Source organism: Corvus cornix, chromosome 3, assembly GCF_000738735.6.
Source record: "Corvus cornix cornix isolate S_Up_H32 chromosome 3, ASM73873v5, whole genome shotgun sequence".
In the NCBI taxonomy this organism is placed as follows: domain Eukaryota; kingdom Metazoa; phylum Chordata; class Aves; order Passeriformes; family Corvidae; genus Corvus; species Corvus cornix.
This window is the reverse complement of record NC_047056.1, coordinates 79,093,866-79,115,059: the sequence shown is the minus strand read 5'-3', so window position 1 is coordinate 79,115,059 and position 21,194 is coordinate 79,093,866. Positions and strand designations below refer to the sequence as shown.

At 42.1% G+C, this 21,194-nt stretch overlaps 1 protein-coding gene across 1 annotated transcript; it reads left to right on the top strand.

Annotated features, from left to right (window-relative positions):
- The first annotated feature begins 550 nt into the window (after positions 1 to 550).
- Positions 551 to 4,665, top strand: SMIM8 (small integral membrane protein 8). Its single transcript, XM_039569928.1, has 3 exons — positions 551 to 615; positions 1,623 to 1,764; positions 2,715 to 4,665. Exons 2-3 carry the CDS (start codon positions 1,645 to 1,647, stop codon positions 2,871 to 2,873), a joined length of 279 nt encoding a protein of 92 aa, XP_039425862.1. The 5' UTR covers positions 551 to 615; positions 1,623 to 1,644; the 3' UTR covers positions 2,874 to 4,665.
- Positions 4,666 to 21,194: the final 16,529 nt, after the last annotated feature.

Sequence of the window (21,194 nt, the reverse complement as noted above, 5' to 3'; positions counted from 1 at the left end):
AACAAAGGGCTACAAGGCTCTTGAAAGGTCTAGAAAACATGTCTTATGAGGAACAGCTGAGGGACCTGAGGTTGTTTATTCTCACGAAGAGGAGGCTGAGGGGGCCTTTATCCCTCTCTACAACTCCCTGAAAGGAGGTTTTGGGGTTGGTCTCCTCTGCCGCGTCTGCAGTGACCGGACTAGAGGGAATGGCCTTGAACTGAGAGAGGGGACGTTTAGATTAGACATTAGAAAAATATTTTTCACTTAAGCAGGTCAGGCACTGAAATATTTCCCAGGGAATTAGGTGGTGGAGCCACCATCCCTGCAGGGGCTCAAGAGGCGTCTGGATCCAGCTTGGGTGATTTAATGGTTATGGGTTACAGTGGTAGGGCCGCGTGGACGGTTGTACGGGACGATCTCAAACTCCTCTTCCAGCCGGGACGGCTCTATGAGTTGGGAAGCAGCTCCGCAGCCCCGCCAGAGGCGGACGCGCTCCGCCCGCTGCACGCCCCGCCGCCCCACGGCTGAGGGGAGGGGCGAGACCCGGGCACCGCCCCGCGCCCCCGCCCTGGAGGGGGCGCCGGCGCGCAGGCGCAGCCCCGCCCCGCGGGGAGGTGCCGCCGGCTGCGCGCGGTGAGTAGCGGGGGCGGGGGGTGGTGTGAGCGGGGTTAATCGCCCCCGCCGCCCTGTTCCGTGAGGCCGCGGTGCCCAGTGCCCCGTGTGCCGGGAGTCCCCGCTGGGCTTTTTCAAACTGGGGCTAAACTGCCCTCTTCGTCCCGGTGGCGGCTCCAGGAGCCCCTCGCCGCCCGGTGTGAGGTTGTGCGACTGCGCTTGGCCTGCCCTTCCCAGGGGATCCCCTGCACCGTGTCTCCTCTGCCCCTCAGTAATCAGGGTTAGCCAAGGGCGTGTTTTTGCACCTTTGCTCAGGTGCTCGTAGGATGGTTTGGGTTGGAAGGGACCTTGAAAATCATCTCGTTCCAGCCCCGCTGCTAGGGGCAGGGACAAGACTTCCACAAGACCAGGTTGCTCACAAGCTCTATTCAGCCTGGCATTGAACACTTCAAAGGATGGGGCATCCAGAGCTTCTCTGGGCAACCTGCTCCAGTGCCTCACCACCCCCACAGTAAATTCAGTTTGAACCAAAGGTATTTGTGACATGCCCAGTGTGTGCAAAAGTGAGACCTGAGTGCTGGGCCTGCTGAGGTGTGTGGTTAAAGTGACTGCACTACAGCGGTGCTTGGGCTGTTCTGTCATGTAGAAGAGTTTCAAAAAAATAAAATTTTTCCTAGCATTGTCTTTTTAGCCAGTGGTCTAAAGACTGATTGTGCTTGGTCCGCAGGTAGATAAAGCATTAGCCAAAGGCAAGTGAAAAACCCCAAGCCCATTATGAGGAGACTTAGATATGCTGTATGAAGATGTGACTCTCCAAAAGTTAATTTTAGGATGTACAAAATTAACAGAATTGAAAATTGGTGTGCTTAAGTTGGGAGTGTTAGATGACACCAGAGGCGATCAGTAATATTTACACCAGCTAAAATTCATGCTGTAAGAAGACAAACTGAGTGTGAATTTGCATTCATTGAATGCAGTTCTTCCAGTTTTTTTACAGAAATTACACTTGCTTTTCATTCTACTTCTAGGAAGTATTCAACGTTAAGTAACATGTCTTCCACCAAACCTCCAAATGAAAATGAAACACCCAAAGAGAGAAAACCAGGACTGAGGAGCGTTCAGACAACTATGCTTTTCCGAGCTGTGAACCCAGAGCTTTTCATTAAACCTGTAAGACAGTCGTTCTGAGCGAAACTAAATATGCTTGAAGAGATAACAGTTGCTTTAAAGTAATCATTACAATTCTCTGTGCATTATATAACCATCTCTTGTTATGCAAACCACTCAGAAATGTAACTAAAAATATTTTTACTCTTTTCCATTTAGATTGTTGAGAGCGCAGAACATTACATTGTTTATTGCAGCTTTTATTTCACTGCTATATTGTCTGATTCTTTTGTACCTAGCCAAGTTGCTTTCAGAAAGACTGTTTAGAGGCATATTACCCATCTAATTTGACAGGTTAAGGAATATTATTACGCAATAAAAACAACAGGAGTTGTTTTTAATATTTAAATGGGAACAAATCATAGAACGCAAACTTTTTTGGTATGAAATGAGGCAATTTTTGGTAGCTTTTCAATATTTTTGATTTTTCTTTTTCTTTTATAATTAAGTTGATGATACTCAGGTTTTGTTAGCATTTTCAGAACCCAGGAATGAGTGAAATTTTTGCATATAATAAATACAGATTTAGTATAAGAAAAGTAGGTTTTGTGATAAGAATACAAAATCTGGTTTAGAGGATTGTAATCAAGGTTGCTTGGCAGGAGCAGAGTGCATTGTCCCAGTAGTATATCCAGATGAACTCTGTTAAAAGTTTGTAGTAGAGACCTTTAGTAATTGGGTTTGGCTTGTTCATTCATGCTCAAGCAGCATTTCCAAACAGCAAAATACAGAGTACTGGGCAATGTGCTGCTCTGTCTCCAGAAAGAATCTTCTTTTCCAAAGGGCATTCTTTTTGCTGTCAGAAAATTCAGTCTGCAAGAAGGCAGTGATGATTTTTGCAGATGTCACAGTAGTTTACTGCTCCGTTTCTAAGCTGAGATAGAAGAATGTAATGTTTGAGTTTAATGAAAAGTGTTTTGACTAAAAACATGTACCAAATTTTTTCTTGTCAGAACAAACCTGTGATGGCATTTGGACTGATAGCAATTAGCCTCTGTGTGGCCTACCTTGGTTATTTGCATGCAACAGCAGAGAACAAAAAGGACCTCTACGAAGCAATCGACAGTGAGGGGTCCAAGTATATGAGGAGGAAAACTTCCAAGTGGGACTGAGAATGTAAGAAAGGAAATCAGTAAATCACTCACAGAACTTTTCAAGGCAACTACTGCTATTTTCTCTTTCCCTTGAAATAATGTATTAATGTCTCTCTTGCTGTTTAATTCAATTCAAGTTCCTTTATAAAATGCTGTGCCTGTACAAATAAACTGCAGTAAAGATACATAAAAGTGATTTTAAGAATTGCTCTCTGCGATCTCCACAGAGATCATTGTCAGAAGACATGAAATCGCCTCGGACCTGCAATCAGTACTGGTAAATGCCTTAGAAACTGACATGAGAGTTCAGCTTTCTCTTTGCTTTGATTAAATGAAGTCAGGGGGTTATCTTTTTTTTTTTTTTAACAGCAAGAATAATGTATTATCTATGAAAAGAAAAGTTGATATCTTGATCTGTTGATAACAGTGGTCCAAGTAAACTAATTTTAAGGCAAGGAAGATCTGATAAAGCAATTGGTAAAGGGTTTTATTTCATCAAGGAAACTGTAAAATAGTGGCCAAAATAATCTTTGGATGCTTAATATACTCTTCCTTGCAAATAAAAAAAAGGAAATCAGTAGCCAGGTAGAGGAGAAAAAGTGAAACAAGTGCATCTCTTAAGAGAAAGGTAGGAAGAACTCAACCATTACCTTTTCTGTTTGGCATCATACAACAGATCAGTGAGCATGCTGGCATCAGCCTGCCAGTTGATAGCTTTAGCTCCAGGTTGGCCAGAGTTTGTGTAATATTCTTCACTAGTCAGCAGGACTAGTTTTATTTCAGCTGCATTCAAAAATTAAATTTCTCTATATTGCGAAGTACATTATATGACATTAATTTATTGCAGGTTACTGAACTCAAAGTAAGGAATGAAAGTCTGAAATCCCTAGGTACTGCTGTGAGTGTGGCAGGAGGGTGGGTGGGCATTGTGGTGTTTCCCTAGCACACGTGGTGGTCTCTTGTGAGCCTTTGAGCAAACTGTACAGGCAGGTGTCTTCCTGTTCCAGCACTGAGTCCTTCTCCTATGAACCTCCCAGCTGCTTCTGAGTGCCTGACATTTCCTAGACAGTGTCCCATTAACCAAACTCCAAAACATGTGGTGGGAGGGCACAAACCAGGCTATGACCTGTTTCCACCATGGACCCTTACTGATGTTCTGTTGCAGTTTTCCATTCAGTTTTCTTGTATTTACAGCCCCAACAAGGGCTCCCAGGAAGCTGAGAGACCTCTTTATTAACTCTCTTCTGACTAAGGTGGCTTCTGTCAGGCCAGTGAAGGAACATGCAGGAACTCCTGCTTTGCCACTCTGGGAACTGCTTTGGGTTTTATCCAAAGATTTTGGTACTGAAGATAAAAAAGGTGACTGACTGCCTTAAGGGACAGCAGTTGCACCATGGGATTTCTCTGTATCTCCCTTTAAGTCCTTCACTTTGAATCTGTGAGCTTACTCCTATTCTTGTTTTATAGTTAACTGTATCTTAAATTCAGCTGGGCTTTGGTTTAGCTACCTCCTTCCTGAGAAGGGAAGTGAGCTCTACCTGTAATAAAGCTTTTTTTTAAAAAAGGGCATTTTTGCAGCCTATAAAAGCAGACTCCCCTCTGTGAGCCTGCTGCCCTACAACAGCAAGGTTCCCGAGCAAATCTGAGTTTGCAGGTGAGGAAACTACTTGCCTTTTGATTGGTGAAAGGAATTTCCAGGTGAAATTATAAAATATTCAGAACTCTCATATGCTGTGCATATCCTGCAGAATATATTTTGTTTGGTGTTTGTGACGGATCTTTAGAATAAATCTGTTCTTTTAAAAATGGTCGCACAGGATTTTAGCTCTTTTCAGTTAATTGAAATGCACAGGTCTCGTATGTTTGCATGAATTTAACTAAATTATTCCCAAATCAGTGCTACAAGTAAGTATTTTTCCCTGTTTTTCTGCAGGCTTTTAAAATACACACTTTGTTCCTCTGCAGATGTCTGCAGATGAATTGAAAGCCCATTCTCTTATTTTCACATATTTGAGAATAATGCAGGATTTGGGTTCTCAAGATTTTCAGTTACGTTTTGTGAAGTGAATAGGGATCTGGCAGTTACTGGGGAAAAGGAAGTGGGGCTGGGAGGCATGAAAGATACAAGACTGACCTGGACAGGGTGTAGGCATGTGCAGGCCAGTGACACTTCTTGCAAAAGCTGTCTGAGGTGGGGCCTCTTGAATGTTGGCTGGAGTCAAGTCCTGTTAACCAGGTTACTTTAGAACTTTGAGTTTGAAAGAAGAATGAGTATTTAAATTTGTCCTATTATTTTTTTGGCAGCTGCTGTACAGATAACTACTAATGATACAAAATTTATATATAAAAAAGAGAGAAAGCAGTGCAAATACAGAGAGGTATGTGGTAGGTTAATGGATGTTACAGTATCAACACAGGCATTTGCTGTTTTAAGTACCTGATTTTTATCATAAGAACAATGTGTGTATAGAGATTAAAGGGAAAAAAACCCCACCCAAACAAAACTCCTTCGATAACAAAATTTGTTTGCTCAGCTTTGAAAGCATGGCACCCCTTATGCATCTGGAGAACGAGCGCACAGCACCAGTATAGTTTCTTTTGTTCTGTGTTTCTCAGTTTCAGTCTTCAATATAGTGATAATTATCTATAATGGATGATAACTGGCTTGACAAAAACTGTGAGTCAAAATGATTTCCTGGGCAGAGGCACTTTCAGATTTTTGCCAGTTCCTTACTGTCTGTGCTGACTTTCACATCTTTTTCCAAGAACAGCAACAAAATGCTGATTAAAATATCCAAAACTATAGCTGTTGTACTGCTCCTAAGATCTCCTTAAACTACGTGGTGTGAATGGGAGTTGTTGGCATTCAACAGCAAAAAACAATTGAACAATTAAAAGGCCAAAGCATACTGTGATGCTACTTAGCTATTACCTGGGAAAGTTAGTCCTCTGTGGGCGAAACCAGCCCTGGCCAGTAACGGTTGCTACGTAGGAAGCTGCATTTGGGCTGGAAAGGGGCACTTCATGAAACCCTCCCTTATCATCTGACTCCTGCGTGTTACTGAATTGTCAGCATGTGTAAATCCTAATTGGAAGGCAAAAAAGCTAACTTGGTAAAAAGTAATTGCCAATGATTTTTCTCCTTTCACTGGCTTGCTGTTTCCTGTAGCAACAGTAAGAGTTTTGCCTGCAAGTGAGATCTGTCAGGAATAGAGTTCTGATACTTTAGTAACTATTACAGAACAATACTGGAACATCACAATGATTCAAGTCCTGATATGGATTCCTTTGTTGTGCTGTGTGTTCAAAAAGGGTACCACCACCACCTCCCAGTGCTACTTTTGATCAGATTCAGGAGTATAAGCCTTCCAGAACACGGTATTAAACTCCTCATAAGATAATGGGAAAGTTCATTTCTGAAATTCCTTTCATTGCAATCTGAGATTTAGGAAAACCCCAAGACCTCTTGCCTCTATGTGTTCTGGCCAGTTGTGAATGCATTCACATCGAACTGCTGCACATTAGTAACTCCAGTATATTTGAGAGGGAACAGGGTCAGCTGTTCTGCGGTGCATGAAGCACTTGGAGTTGGGCATATGTAATGAAGTGTGAAAGGCTTTTAGCAAAGGAGTTACAGGACCATTAGCAAGTGTTTTCTAAAGCTCAAGTACTTTGGTAAGTACTATGTTTGGTTTGACATCTGTGCAGATCAAACCCATCATCCTTCAACAAGACACAGCTGGGATATTTTATCCTGAATCTCACCATCTTACACCTGATTCCAGCACCTGACCTAAGACTGAAGCTCTGTACAGTCTCTTGAGGTTTGCTTCTTTCATGGCATGCCACAGTGATAACCGCAGTGATGAAGGGCACATGGTAGCATTTATATGTTTGAGGATCTAGGAAGAATCTGAAGTATATGCTATGCCTAATTGTCATAGAAGTTTTGTTCAGCAAAAGTGTAAAGTTTTGTAGAAATCACGTTGTGCATGGTTTTTTAATGTGTGTTGTGAAGAGGATTGTTTGGTTTCTATTATAAACAATATCAGGAGTTTATTAGTGTCCTGAGAGCCCTGGCAGCAGGGTGAGTGCCATGCATGCCTGGGAACATGAGGCTTCAGCTTTGCATTGACACGCATAGTGTGTCACACATGCAGAAAGCCAGAGGCCTTCTCTTTTTCAATTATTTTCTCTTCACTGCTTGATAAAATGGACAGGCAAGAGCTGTGCCATCAAAGCACAACATGCTTTCATTACTGTGCAAATAGGCAGCATGACAGAACTGAGTGTTTGACAACCACGATTGTAATTCTGAATTTAAAAAAAAAAAAAGTTTGGGCTGTTTTTTTTTTTTAATGCTTGGCATAATCAGGACCTGAGATTTGAACTCTAGTGCCAGAAGAACTACTTGGCCAGAAAACTGACTGGCTTTGTCTTTGTGCTTGACAAGATGTGAGCTTGAGCTGGCTGGATTTTTAATTCACTTTCAGAACATTTCACTATTTTTCTTTTCTTGAATGAAGTTTATGGACTTCATTTTAAGTTCATTGTTAGGCCTTGTTTCAGCCAGCAACAGAACCTGATTAGGTACATTTCCTGAGAGCAGTAAAATACAGAGTTAACTTTAAATCTGTCCTGAAGGTTCATGTCCATCGAAGCTTGGAAAGTGATTAACAGATTTGCTGAACCTGGGCCCTAAGGGGGATGGAGGAGAAGGAAAACTGCCAGCATACTTCCTAAATGAAGCACACCAGCTGTAGCTTTATGTTCCTCTGTATGCTTGGCTCATGCTTTATATGGCTTTTTTGGATATCTGAGAAAAGACTGAAATACACAAAGAGATCCTTCTGGATCTGACCCTTCCTGCTTTCTGCACCACTTCACAGGGCTTTTCACCGCCGGAGCATCCAAGCGCTCCTCAGCCAGGCATTACTCAGCATGTCTAACACCTGTCATCCTTAGTCTTGAAGCCTCCCACCAGATGACAAAGGGCTCACAGAGAATTGCTGGAGTGTTTTGCTTTGGAATTTTATTTTATACAAGTTTCTAAATAGCTCTCTGTTTATACTGCAGGCAGTCAGAGCAATGCACTTGGCATCTCAAGAGGAAAGGCAGGGATGTTTACAGTGGTCTTAAGTTTTCAACAGAGTTCATTCCATTTTATGGAGCTGTTTTCCAACGGAATTGTGTCTCTTGCTGTCATAGTATCTGCTGACAATAGCTGGCAGAAGCTTAGTTCCTCCTCGTGTTCAACCATTCAATTACTTGCCATAAGACTGTTACATATTTTCATAGACCTGAGTGCTCTGGATTTGAACATGTACCATTTGCCCTGATAATACTGGCTCCAGGGACTAAGGGCTGGGGAGCAGGTGCAGAATTCTACAGCTGAGACAAAATAAGAGATAGATATAACTGAGGTAATTGCAAGATGTTTTATATTTGTTGGGGTTTGTTTCTTGCAGTTCATTTTGAGAACTCTTAGCTTAGCTCTTAGTGAGCTAAGTGTTAACTAACAGTGAGCTTGGACAGCTGGTAGTGGAAAATTTATTCATCATCTGTCTAAGCAAACACATCACTGCATGAGTGATTGAAGTGGGGTTTTAAGTGTAGGATAGATCAAAGTTCATCACTCTACCAAACTGGAAAGTGAAGACAAGTGAAGTCACTGATTTCTTGTGGAAGAGTTTAATTCATATAAAATACTTTGAACAGGTATTTGGCACACTCTGGCACTATTTCTGACTGAAAAGCCTTACCTCACTGCACTGTGGAAGCTCTGTGGATAGCTGACATTCCCTGTTCATTTTCCTCTTACATCTACAATGAAAAAATCCTAACTGCATGTTCACAGTTGTCTAATTAAATGCATAAACTGCACAGAACACACTGTTTGCATGTGTGTGTCTGTGTGTAAGGCAACACGAGGGGCAGTTCTGCAAGCTGCATGTTAGAAAACCAAGATGAGGTTGAAGAGTTTCAACTCTCCTTGAACAAACAGTTCAAGTTCTCTTACACTGATAGATAAGTAGATCTGTTAGTTCTTCTCTACTAGGGAGGACATAATATAATCATCATTTGCAATGCCTTACTGATCACATGGAAGGAAGAAGTCACCCTGTCTTACAAGGTTAGCCCACTTTTTGTCTGGGATACAGTGGTAGGGACTGATACAGACCATGGCTGTCTACAGGGGTAGGTGTTCTCTGTGCTGGACCTTACTCCTGGGCACCTCATTCATCCAGACAAGACCAAGGGCCCTGGTGAGTGCACATCCCAGGCCCTTCTTGATCTACAGCCTTTGGAGGCATGTTTGGAGACAGGCAGCAAGGGCTTCAGATCTGGCCAGCTGTGTCTGTACGTATCAGTGCTGCCATCACGCTCTGGGATGGCATTGCTCGGCAGTGTATGCACAGCACATACAGCTCATAACAGTCAGACACTGGCATTGCTTCTCATTGCCTCTTGGGAAAGGAAAAACATTTTGTTTTACTGCTTTCAAATGTTAAGTTGAAGGTGTGTTTGTTCTTCTTAAAAATAGACTGTCATCCTAAGTCTGTGTACTTGGTTTTGTAGAGATGAAAGGAGCCACAGCTTGGCCTAAGTGAGTAGCTTGGTAATATAGAGGAATAGACAAGATAGCAAGTAGTAGGATCACTGTGGGATCTGAAGAGCTGTTCACCATGGACACTATTTGTTATTTCAAGGAAATATTTTAGCAAGTAAAGTAACTAACCCTGATTTAAGAGATTTTTTTCCCCTTGTAGTTGTACTCACTGCACAATATTAATTATGGTTGACTGGCAAGCTAAAATAAAAGGGCATTTCATATTCTGTAAATTTCTGCATATCAGGTACTGTGAGTACATGAGCTACTGGTAGCTAAGAAAAATCATGGGTTCAGACATACAAGCAAGCCTTCCACTGCATGAAGCAGAGACACACATGTTTGTTGGCTTGATTTTGTTCCTGTTTGAGAAGTATTGCAGCATAAGAAGTAACACTACCCATTTTACTTGCAACTCTGATTCTGAGGGAGTGTGAATACATTCTTTATGACTGTTATGTCTGAATGATGCAAATAAAGAATCTTTCAGATAACATCTGGACCCTCGAATGCCAATGATGGCACATATTGACAGCAGAGTGCATGAGACAAAGCCTAGAATGGGAAGCTGTAATGCTGCAGTGAATAATACAGAAAGCAGGATTTCTCTATTAGTCATTCAGGAGATGTCTAATAATTGCCAAAAAGTACCACAGTCTCAGGAACAGTCAAACTTTCTCTCTAAGGCAGTGCAGTAGAAGACTGAAAAGTGGGTTGTCTAATTACTGTAGCTGAGCAGCTGAACTAGTAGAGAGCTGTGGAGTATGGCTGAGAAGCAGCTAATTAATAAAATAGAGACATCTTGCTCGTTAGTCCCTCAAAGGTCTGCAGAAGAGCTCTGTGACGTCTTAAAAGGAAGATATGCAGATTGTGAAACCTCTGAATGCCTCGCATGGAGAAATGAAGTGTGAAAGGAACTAATGAGGCTGGTAGCATTTGGAGTGGGAGCGCGCACTGTGTGTGCGTGTGAGGCAATTAAGGAGCCGCAGCTCCTGACGGGCACCGGAGCACAGAACAAATGCACTGTGTCTGTGCGTGGGTGGAGGGTACCCACACTGAGAGAAACCCCGCCATTGGGACTGGGGTTACTGGTGTAATTTCCTTTGCTGGGCTTAAGTGACAGAAGTGCAGCGTTACATTTGCTGCTACTTAAAATACAGACAGAGAAAAGCAATGTCAGTGACTAATAGCAGAATGCAGCAAGTGTCAGGTGGGAGATGCAGATGCTGGAACAACTGGCATTAATATTGCCTAGTAAGTACAGTACATGGGTGTTTTGGGGATATCTAGGCAGGGTTCTGCCTGGGCATGTGTTGGCAGTGACCAGAGAGAAAGACAAATCCTGGAAGGAAGACTGAGCCAATAACAAGAATGGAAATACCCTCAGGAGTGAGAAAACCTGTGCTCCCTTCATTGCAGTTTACTGAGACAAGCAGTCAACTAGCTGTCTTTGGGTCTGTGAGCAAACCAAGAGTAAGGTAAACAGCTTGACTAACAATAGGTAGTAATCTAACTCCAAGCCTCATTCTTATTGCTGGGTCTTGCCTTTCTTTTGTATATTTGGACTTTTCCACTGCACAGCTGCAGTCTGCTGTTGCTTTTCCTAAAACTTGAGTGATTAGCAAAAAATCCTACTCATCAAGGTGTCTGAGCACCATATTTTTCCCATTATTTTTCTTATAAGATTACATTCTTCCTTCCTCAAGTCAACTTTCTTAAAGCCACAGGCACTTCCAGTTTGTTTATTCAAAAATTTAATCCACAGTATAAACGGAATATTGCTGGCTATTCCACTTTATTCTGTTTTCCTTCACTGCTCCTTGGCAACTTAAACTGCTGATGCCAGATTAGTTGCAGGGCTCTGGGTGCTATTGCTGCTAGTCACAATAGCTGCAGTCCCTTTCCTGTGTTGCCTGTGGTATCCCACAATGATTCCTGGGGTTTGGGGAGTTTTGGATTTTTTTACCACACATTGCCACATGTGCCACACATTGCAAGAGTTGGATTTCAGAAAAAGAGTAATTGAACTTTGAGTCTAGCCAAGTACTGCAAGTACTAGGTTTTGTAAAAGAGTAGTTTAACTCTGAGGCTAGCATCTGACCTACTTTGACTCTACACCTAAGGTGTTAACCAACTTTGAGATGTTTCTGATAGTCCCTCTTTAGTATGAGGTATATAATCCTGATTTATACCCAGTTCTGATTTTCAATGTGGATTTAAAAGTCAGTGACCTGGACCTTCAGCCTTAAACTTCACCTTGAACGATCTTATAATTTCATTATATTGGTAGGAATTTGATGCTGGACACTTAGCTATTCTACTGAGTACCTTAAGTCCTTCTATCACATTCCCTTTAGAATACTAAGTATGTCTGTCTGCCATATATGCTTATTTCTGGGTCAACTGACTAGGTGATTCCCTCTCATCCTGTTTTCTGCTCTCCTGCTTCTACCTGGACAGCATCACCATTCATACTGAGTGACCTTTCAGGAGTTGCATCTAATTTCTCAGTTACAAAGGACATTTCTATTATCAATAATGATCTCAACTTGAATGTATCTTTCCTATATTTTGAGGAAAGTGGTTTTCTGCATACTGTTGTATTATAAACACATTCTTTGTATATAGGAATGAAATTTCGGGACTTTTGAAATAAAGGTCATTGTAATAAAAGGAGATTAATTCTTAGGTTACCTGAACTAGAATATTTAAATGCATTAAACCTTCAGAGCTGACTGTCATGAGAAAATGACTGAGGAACTCACTCTCAAAATACTGTTCAAGGGGATACACATTCTCTTACATTTCCAGTCTGACTTGATAACTGACCTACATAAGCTGTTCTTTACAGACATAGCTTTAAATAACCTTGGAAAGTGTCTCTTGGAGCTCCCAACCTCCTCCTCTAAGGCCTAACATCTTCCTTCTGAACACCAAATGCTTGCACTTTTTGGCTTGTGATTTTCACTGGCTGCAGGTTGGAGGACTCAAGATGCCAGCACCTTTTAAGTAAGCTAGCTAGAAGGTTTCCCTAACCGTATTTTCCACATTCAAAGCTTTTCAATAAACCATGAATTCAAACAAAGTGTTCTTAGATGTCGTAAGTAGTGGTTATGCGAGTAAATGCATCACTGCTGTGCTTGTGTCCCATTCCCTTTAACCTGACTTCTAGCCCAGATGTGGTGACAATATGACAGGTATGTTCCACTGTGTCACCGCAGTGAATTCTGGTCAGACTACCTGAATACAAGCATATTCTTGCTTATGTGTGCATGGCTGTGAAAATGTGAGTGAATCAAATTTAGTTTAAAATCAAAATTGCCCATAAATGTAATACACAAGAGCCCTTTGTTCATTTGAGGAAGAGGAAGGTATAACACTGAAAAGGTATTTCAAAGGGAGATCATAATGCTTCTTTGAGCCTTTTCCTTAGTTTGCTAAGTAGAACCAACACAGAAGGTTTTGGGAAACTGCATTCTCAAAGCCAATGTTGTCACAGTTCTTGTTTAGCTACATGCAGAGCACATTTTCTTTTGGGCACTGGCTCACAGTATTTCAGGCACTTTATAACTAAGGTTGTGTTACAATCTTTATAGTAGCACACCTAGATAATGAGTTACAAACTAAACATTTATACAGCTTACCTGGTACTTCAGCAGAAAAAGTACGAAAAAGCCATAGCAGAAACTTGTGGAGGCTCTTGCCAAGTCATAATAGGAGCTGCTATGGTTGAACATGCATACAAGTTATCTGAAGATGGGCAGTCCTGGAAAAAGAAAAGTGTAGCCTATGGCTCTTATGAAGAAGACCTTTATGAAGAGTTCCTGTCAAACACTACATAAAGTGTAATAAAGTATGTGAGGCCTGCAAACTCGTTAATCCCAAAGAACCAGGGTGCATGTGCCTCAGATCTGTCAAAGCACAAACTAGACCTGAAATATTTCCAGCTAGTATCAAAATGCCAGCTGGGTCAGCACTGGAGCTCAAGTGTCAGTTTTCCTTAAGGTACTGTAGGGCTGCAAGGCAGCACTAAAGAGGATCCTTTGGGGGTAACTCTTAGTACAGCCTCTCCCCCTTTGTACAAAAGGAGAGTTTTCTAATTAAAACTGGAAAGTTATTCTGGAGTTGGAGCTACATGTTGAAAAGAGATTGTGACCCTTCACTTTCTGAATCGGGTATTAAAAGTACCCTCACCTTGCTAAAAAGACATTAGCATTACTTTCAAGTAAGGCCACATTTTCACGTAATGAAATGTTCTGTATTGTCCTTCCCACCTTCTTCTTTTATTATGGCCCAACCATTTGCTCTGGTGCTAGGAACTGGATCAGGGACCTGATTCCACTTTAAGAGGGGAGAACTGTGAGTCCAGTCAACACATATATTTGTTACAAAACAGGATCTTTGCTCTTGATTCAATAGAGAACAAGGTAAATGCTTGCTGACATGTTTAATGCATTATCATTAATCATGTGGGGAATGCAGAGGAGGAAGTGGCTGCTGCTGTAATGTCTGTGCTAAACTTCTCCTAAACTCTCTTATCTCTGAGATTGACTGTTTTGTGGGGTGTGTGTGTGTGTTAAACTTATTTCCCTGCTAGAAATTAAAAGTCATATTAGTGGTCACTTTTGAATAATAACTTGGACAAGCCTAGGTTAAAGTTAACTGCCTGAGGTATGTTTGTTTTTACAGGGCAACTCTTGAATTCTACAACAGAAAAAAAACTCCAAACCTGTAAATGTGTTTGTCTTCTGACTTTAACCTAGAAGTATATTTATACATTGCATTCTTGTGCCAATGAAAAACCAGAAAACAAAGACAACAGATGCCATCACTATGATGAGGAAGAGGAGGCAGCTCAAGGAAATGAAAAATCTCCCATTTCTTAATGTGTTTAATCAATATCAGAAGATAGCTGTGAAATTATTATTCTTGTGACCAGCTTGTGTTAGTTTCCTATTTCTATTTAAAAATAAATGATTAAATAAATGGTAATTTGTCTATGGATAGTTGAGAATGGAAACTGGGTAACATTCAATAATATATATATATTTTTTCAATAATATCCATCTCTTAGTTATTAAACAGATGGTGCTCTTCTATAGAAGGCTTGCTGACCTCTCCTGGATAAAGACTCCTAAATGGTTGGGAATGCTGTATTTGTTAATGAGAGAAGTCTGATCTCCATCACAAGCTGGATCGATCCTTTCATTTGTTACAAACCACATTAGATGAAACCAACTGCTGTAGTCAACAGCAGAAAATTCCTATTCCATCTCACAAACCATGTGAAAGAAACTGTGTTTCAAAGTGTGACTTGGATAAGACTGTAATACTGGGTTCAGTTCAGTAAGCTGAGCTTTTTAAGTGAAAGCTTGGAATTACTAACTTTGCTGCCTGTGGCTGTTGTCAAGGCAGACATAAAAGCCACACTAGTCATAATCCATTGTCGAGAAGGGTAGAAAGATTTTTTATTTTCTCTACTGCTATTCTTATACCTCTTCACAATGGCTGTGGCTTGATTTAAGATTGGCTACTTAGCAAACAATGACCATTCAGGCAGTAAACAATCAGCTGTACAAGCAAAAGTATAGTTGCTACATATTATCCACAAGTTCTTCCTTGTACACTCTCAATGTCTCATAACAAGAACATCCTCCCCCCATATCCAGAACATCTTCTCTCATTAATATCTGCTTGGCCTTCTCTGTGGGTTTTACTAAAGTTTCAGATTTTCACTGTAATATTCTCACAGGTAAATTCTGACTGGTTTCAGGTCTGATTCTGAGAGACTGTTAGTCCAGCTGTCAATCTCCTCAGCTACCAAGGGTAAGTTCTTTTTTTTAAAATTCTGCTGCCAAAAGGAGCTCTATTGGCAGGTACTGGAGAGTTCCTGGTTGACTTTGCTGGAAACCTTGCAATGTTACAGAAACCACCAGCCACCCAGTGTGCTGCATATGGGACACGAACTGTAATTCACTGACATTATTGCTGGTCAATTAGAGGTGCACCCGTGTGACTGAGGCCTTGATCTGTGTCTCTGCTGTGCAAGCTGACACATGCTCTTGCAGGCTTGCCAGTTCTGCACTGAGCTCTGTAGAGACCATCCTCTGCAGGGCCTTCACTGAGGACAACGGGGAGTTGGATTCCTTTCATAGTATGATGTGGGACCACTATGATCTTGCCAGAGGATTCCTGGGAAGCTGCCAAAAAGACAGCAAAACTTTCTTTTATTCCATTCAGAAGGAAAATAACCTGGGATTCTCTACACACACCACACTAGCAGAGCTCTTTCAGTATGTGCCCCCAATCTTTTTAGCTTTAAATCTAAGGTTAAGATGTTGGAATGTACATGGTTCAAAGATCCTCCTGAACAAAAAGCTTCTAATACTGTAAAAGCCTGAAAGCCTAAGTTTCATCTGTTCCTGTGCTTGGTTCTATATAAGCAGCAATATGTTGAGTGACTTGGAGTGGGTCTTGAAAGTTTGGCAGTGTAAAAGGACATACATGGTATTGAAAGACTTCTTGAAAGAACTGAGCTCATTTGGAAGTGAATAATAAGGGTTCAAGTGTATAAGCCCTGTTAGTTTCTAAAGGCTCTGCTGCTTGCATCTTTTTTTCTTGTTAACTAAAATTATTTTTCCTTTACTAAAATTATTCTTCCTCTAAGAATACTAAAACTGCATCTCTTTCTGTTCCTCTAGTGAAAAAAATTACTTTTTTTGATACTGTAATCCTTAACATAAAATCATCATATTTTAATTGCCTTGCAGCCTTACTTAGGACAAAAAGCTCTGTTCTGCTGCAATTTATTTACCAAATGCTGGTACAGGAAGCAGGCTGGAAAACTTGAGCGGTACAGTACTGTCTAAAGCCCAGAGGAACAGTAAGAACCCTTATAACCCCACAGGAGGATGGCAGCTGGTGTTAGGTGGTGGCTTTTTCTTGGTTCTGAATAGGTTCCTGTCAGGCCTCTTTCCTCTTGTACACGAAGTGTTTTGTTAAATCCAACTTACGGCATTAAGAAGTTTCTGAGTTCAAACATGCTGTGCGGATTTGTCACTGTGAGTTGCTGCAGGTCTTCCAGAGCTCCTGGCAATAATGCTCTTACAGCACCTTCTACTGAACTCTCTTGAAAGTGGGAATTGTCCTTCCGGTAAAAAGTCATGCAGGCTTGATACCATAATGTGCTGGAAAAGCTGTTTGTTAGCTGATATCAGTATGACTTTTTACTGAGGATGGCAAAATTCTTCCCCTTTGCCCTTTCCTTGCAGGCTATCTTAATGAATCTGATGTGTGTGGACAAGAGAAATGGTGAGTCTGCCAAAGATTTACAACATTTAAAACCACCCTCTAGAATGTATGCTGGAGGCAGGAATTCTTGACTATTTTGCAGCAGTTTCTTTCTCCCTCCCCCTGAAAGTGACCATCCTACAGTGTCACTGTATGTGCACACAGAGGGGAGGAACCACAACATTTTTTTCAAAGTATTTAAATGATTTTGACTAATCTACTGGAGTCAGAGTCAAGGAAACGAGAACTAGCACAGAAATGTGTGAAAAATGGCAGACTAGCTTCTTCAGGAAATACACAGAATCACAGAATGGGTAAGTATTACAGCTGGTGGTGGGGTCCGAGGCTGTGACCCAGGAAGAGGTGCCCGGTCCAGGGAGATGGTTCCGAAAGGAATCGCCTTCCCGAGGTCCGGTGTCTTCCTCTCAGCTGCTGGCAGAGGAGCCCTTGCAGAGGCTGTCAGCTCTTTAGTGATATCAGCTCGTGATTCCAGCTCAGCTCTGCAGGGCAGCCTCTAGGCCAAACCAGACCAGAGAGAGAGACGAGAAGGCTCGTGTGGCTGGTTCCGCACGAAGGTAGCTTTATTGTGGGTCCCCTCCGGCAAAGGGGAGAGCCACGGATGACCTCTCTCTCGAGGGGTTCAAGGGAGCTTGCCTTTATAGGGATACAGGGGATCAGCAAGGGGACCAATGGATTACAGAGGGTCTGGGACAGACCAATGGGTTGCAGAACGATCTGCATAGTGTCTCCCAAAGGATTGTGGGTCTACCTTTCCTCGCCATGACCCAAAGTAGTTGCCTTTCCAGGGAGTCCTGCTGGGCGGTTGCAAAATCTTTTACCTCAGCAGACATCCCTCCAGGGCAGTGGCTGGGCATATCCCACAGGTAAGACTGGAAGGGACCATAGTTCCCATCTGGTCCAACTCCCCTGCTCCATCAGGGTCATCTTAGAGCACATTGCACAGGATTGTGTCTAGATGGTTCTTGAATATCTCCAGTGAGGGAGACTCCACAGCCTCTCTGGGCAATCTGTTCCAGTGCACAATCACCTGCATAGTAAACAAGTTCTTCCTCATATTCAGGTGGAACTTCCCATGCATCAGTTTCAGCCCATTGCCATTTGTCCTATTGCTCGGCACCACTGAGAAGAGCCTGGCTCCATCCTCCTGACAACCTCCTTTCAGAGAGTGATAGACATTAATGAGATCTCCTCTCAGTCATCTAAAGGCTGAACAGCTCCCTCAGGCTTTCCTTGTAAGAGAGATGCTCCAGCCCTCTCAACATCTTTGTTGCCCTCCACTGGACCTGGTCCAGGAGCTCCATGTCATAGACACATACACAGTCATCTCTCAGCTTTATTTCCCCCTCACACACACCCCTCACTCTGTATGCATAGCCCATTTTTCTTACCTGTTGTATTTTTTTCTTCTCTTCTTGACTTCAAATGGTGGAAATGTTGCCTCTGCTACTGTCAGTACAGGTAAGAAGCAAACATCTTCCCTTTAACTACAGGCCTCTAGTTAGCCCTGAATCTTCCACGGGACATGGAAACAGTTTTTTTCTTCACATGCTGATCAGAAGTCCCTTCTGTAGCTCATTACAAGACTGCTCTGAGTCACTCGGGTAGAAAATTTTTGACCAGCAAAGTAGACTGCCTCACCCACAGATGTGTGCTAGGAATATCTGTCTTCATTAGAAGTAGGGGGTGCAATGCAGAAACAAAGCAAGAGGATATTTCGTGCATGCCCTAAGAACAACAGCATTCCAGTCAGGTATTGTGTAAATGTTTGATCTGCTGCTCATGTTTTAAGGTGTGACTTGGGCCAGATTCTACTTGATTGGGATGTAAACAAGTTTACTGCCAGATATGCCCACTGATGTATAGTCATTAACTCAAGCTTTTGGGGGAAGTTTTACATTGTGGGTATTTTCCAGACAGTTCTAGAAGAAGTCTTATATAGGGAGGATACAGCTCTTAGCAGGCTGTAAACTTATATTCTTCCTTTTGATATTCTGTATTTATTTGCCCATCTATATGTCCATTATCTAAAATGCTGTGAAATCTCCACTGTAAGCAAAAGGTCAAAGAAATACCAGTGGTCTTTCATCAAAACATCCTTCCAGAATTTCACAGGTTCTTTTGAGAGCAGTCTGTGCACTAAGGGTCATCCACAATGCTGAGAAATAAGCTTTAATGTCAGTGTGTGCTTCCTTCAAAACTCTAGGAAGAAGAGGATATTTTTCAGGGTGAAGTAAAAGGGAATGTAATTTTCAGAGCTGACTGAAAAGTTTGAAGGTCTTCTGAAATAAAGAATTGCAACAAGTGCAGCCACCAGGCTTAGAACTGGCATGAAAATCCTTGCTTTGCTCCAAATGTCCATTTCTCTAAATATGTAAGTTACTGCTTTGATAGTGTTAGAGAGTTTGATCCTGAATTCTGTGTTTATGAAAGACACTTGGATCAATACTTAATGTGTTGTCTTTTAAATCTCATCCTGTAGGGTGCTTACATTTAAAGTTAATTCTATCCCAACTGAACTTTGAAAAGGGGTTGTGAAAGTTGTCAGTTGGAAGTTCTCAGCCCGGTGTGTGAAAGCTTAAAGATGGCTAATATGATGTGTCTTTTATCAACACAAGTGATTCAGTCCTTCAAACACTATAAACCAAGAATTTTACAATCAGATTAAATTGTTAATTGGGAGGCCTATTGGGAGGAATTATACTCGCCTAAGAACAGAGCAATGACATGAAATGAGCTAGGAGTAGCACTTCAAGGTAACTAATGCTTAAACATCAGTAATATGGTGACACACAGGTGGAGAGAATTATATGAAGTTCAAACAGATTAACAAAACTGTGGACTAAAGTCCACAGAAAACTGATTAAAGTCACAGATTAAAAGTAAAACAAGAACGTCCTTCTCTCCTATAAAAGCAACCACCCAGATGATTACCGAGATGACCCACCTTAGCTATTTCTGAGAACAAATATCCTTTGTCCATTATTGGAGAGCTTAATATTGAAATAGCATGATGTTGCACATGTATTAAGATAGAACAAACCATGAAGAATAGTAGAAAGAAACTCGGTTGAAAGAAGAGCATTATGCATTATGGTTAGCTGTTTCAAAATTTGTTTCAGTAAAATAATCCTGTTCAGTTCCAAATGGAACAACACAGGGGTTCAGCCAGTTAAAGAAAATCAGATTTTAATTGAAACTATTATGAGGAACTTTTTTTGTACATAAATATTGTGTTTAAATATGTTTGTTCTAGCCTAAAAGATCACCTGACAACAAATTAAATTTTCTACTAAAGCACAGCCAAACATTCTACAGTAGAGATAAAAATCAAACCTAGATTTTCAGATTGTGGTAGATTATCTATAATACCTTGTCGGGGTCCCTTCCCCCCTGCCATGTGGTCCTGGGAGAGGGGCCCTAGGAGGGAGACACGGGGTTTCCCTGCCCCTGGTCAGCCTCGTTCCCCATTGGTTGTTCTGTGTTCCCCTGCATGGGCAAGGACCCTCGGGTCCCGTGATTGCCTCAGTTCCTCGGCAGATCCCGGCCATGCGGGTGGGAAAAGAAACATATCTGAAACATCTATCAAGAATCAGTCCATAGATATTTCTTTTCCATGGGCCTTGTTGATTGATATGTGTGTTGCAGTATCCCCACTGTAACAAATGGTGGGTAATGCGAGCAGAACGATCCCCGATCCCTAAGGACAGTGACTGATTTGTGAGGAAACTCTGGATTTCTCTTCTTGTTTTTGTTTTGCTGTTCCACCTCTAAATTATGGAGGAACTGTGGGAAGACTCTTGGCTCTCAGAGTTGCATATGGACATTTATCTTAAACTTGAAAAGATTCTAGAACAACGATTTGTAAATTTTAGCTTAATTCAAGCTCAAAAGGAACTGAAACACATCTTGGCATGGTTGTTGAAGAACTTTTTCTACGTTTCTTGGGATTTAATTCTTACCAAAGACTTTTGGAAGACTGGACACAGTTAGTTTCTGAGTCAAAATATATGCCGATGGAAGAATATTTTTGTGAATATTATTTAATTACCAAGACCATTGAACAATGTCAGCTGTGTCCTTGCGAAGTTAAAACTGCTTCAGGGACCGTGCGACCCAGGCCACGTGGACCGAGCCCTCTGCCTGCAGCAGCGAGGCAGTTCCCATGCGCGGGCGGAGCGGCGTGAGCTGCAGTGTCGGCGGCAGAGTGAGGCGTGGCGGGAGTGGCGCAACCCGGCGGTGCCCGCCTGGCCCCGCGCAGGCATGGTGGAGTGAGCCCCGTGAATGCCCGACCAAGAGGGGAGGTGCACGGGCAGCAGCTGGTGGTGGAGCGGAGCCGCGCCCAGCTGAAACTCGCGCTGGAGCAGGGTGTGGGGGGGTCGTCGCTTGGGGGCCTGGCCGAGACGTGGGCGCAGCGCCAG

Bases quoted from the DNA above. Each gene is read 5' to 3' on its own strand.
- SMIM8 (XM_039569928.1), top strand. From the start codon at position 1,645: ATGTCTTCCACCAAACCTCCAAATGAAAATGAAACACCCAAAGAGAGA. The intron at 1,765-2,714 runs GTAAGACAGTCG...TTTTCTTGTCAG, and splicing joins CAGAGCTTTTCATTAAACCT to AACAAACCTGTGATGGCATT.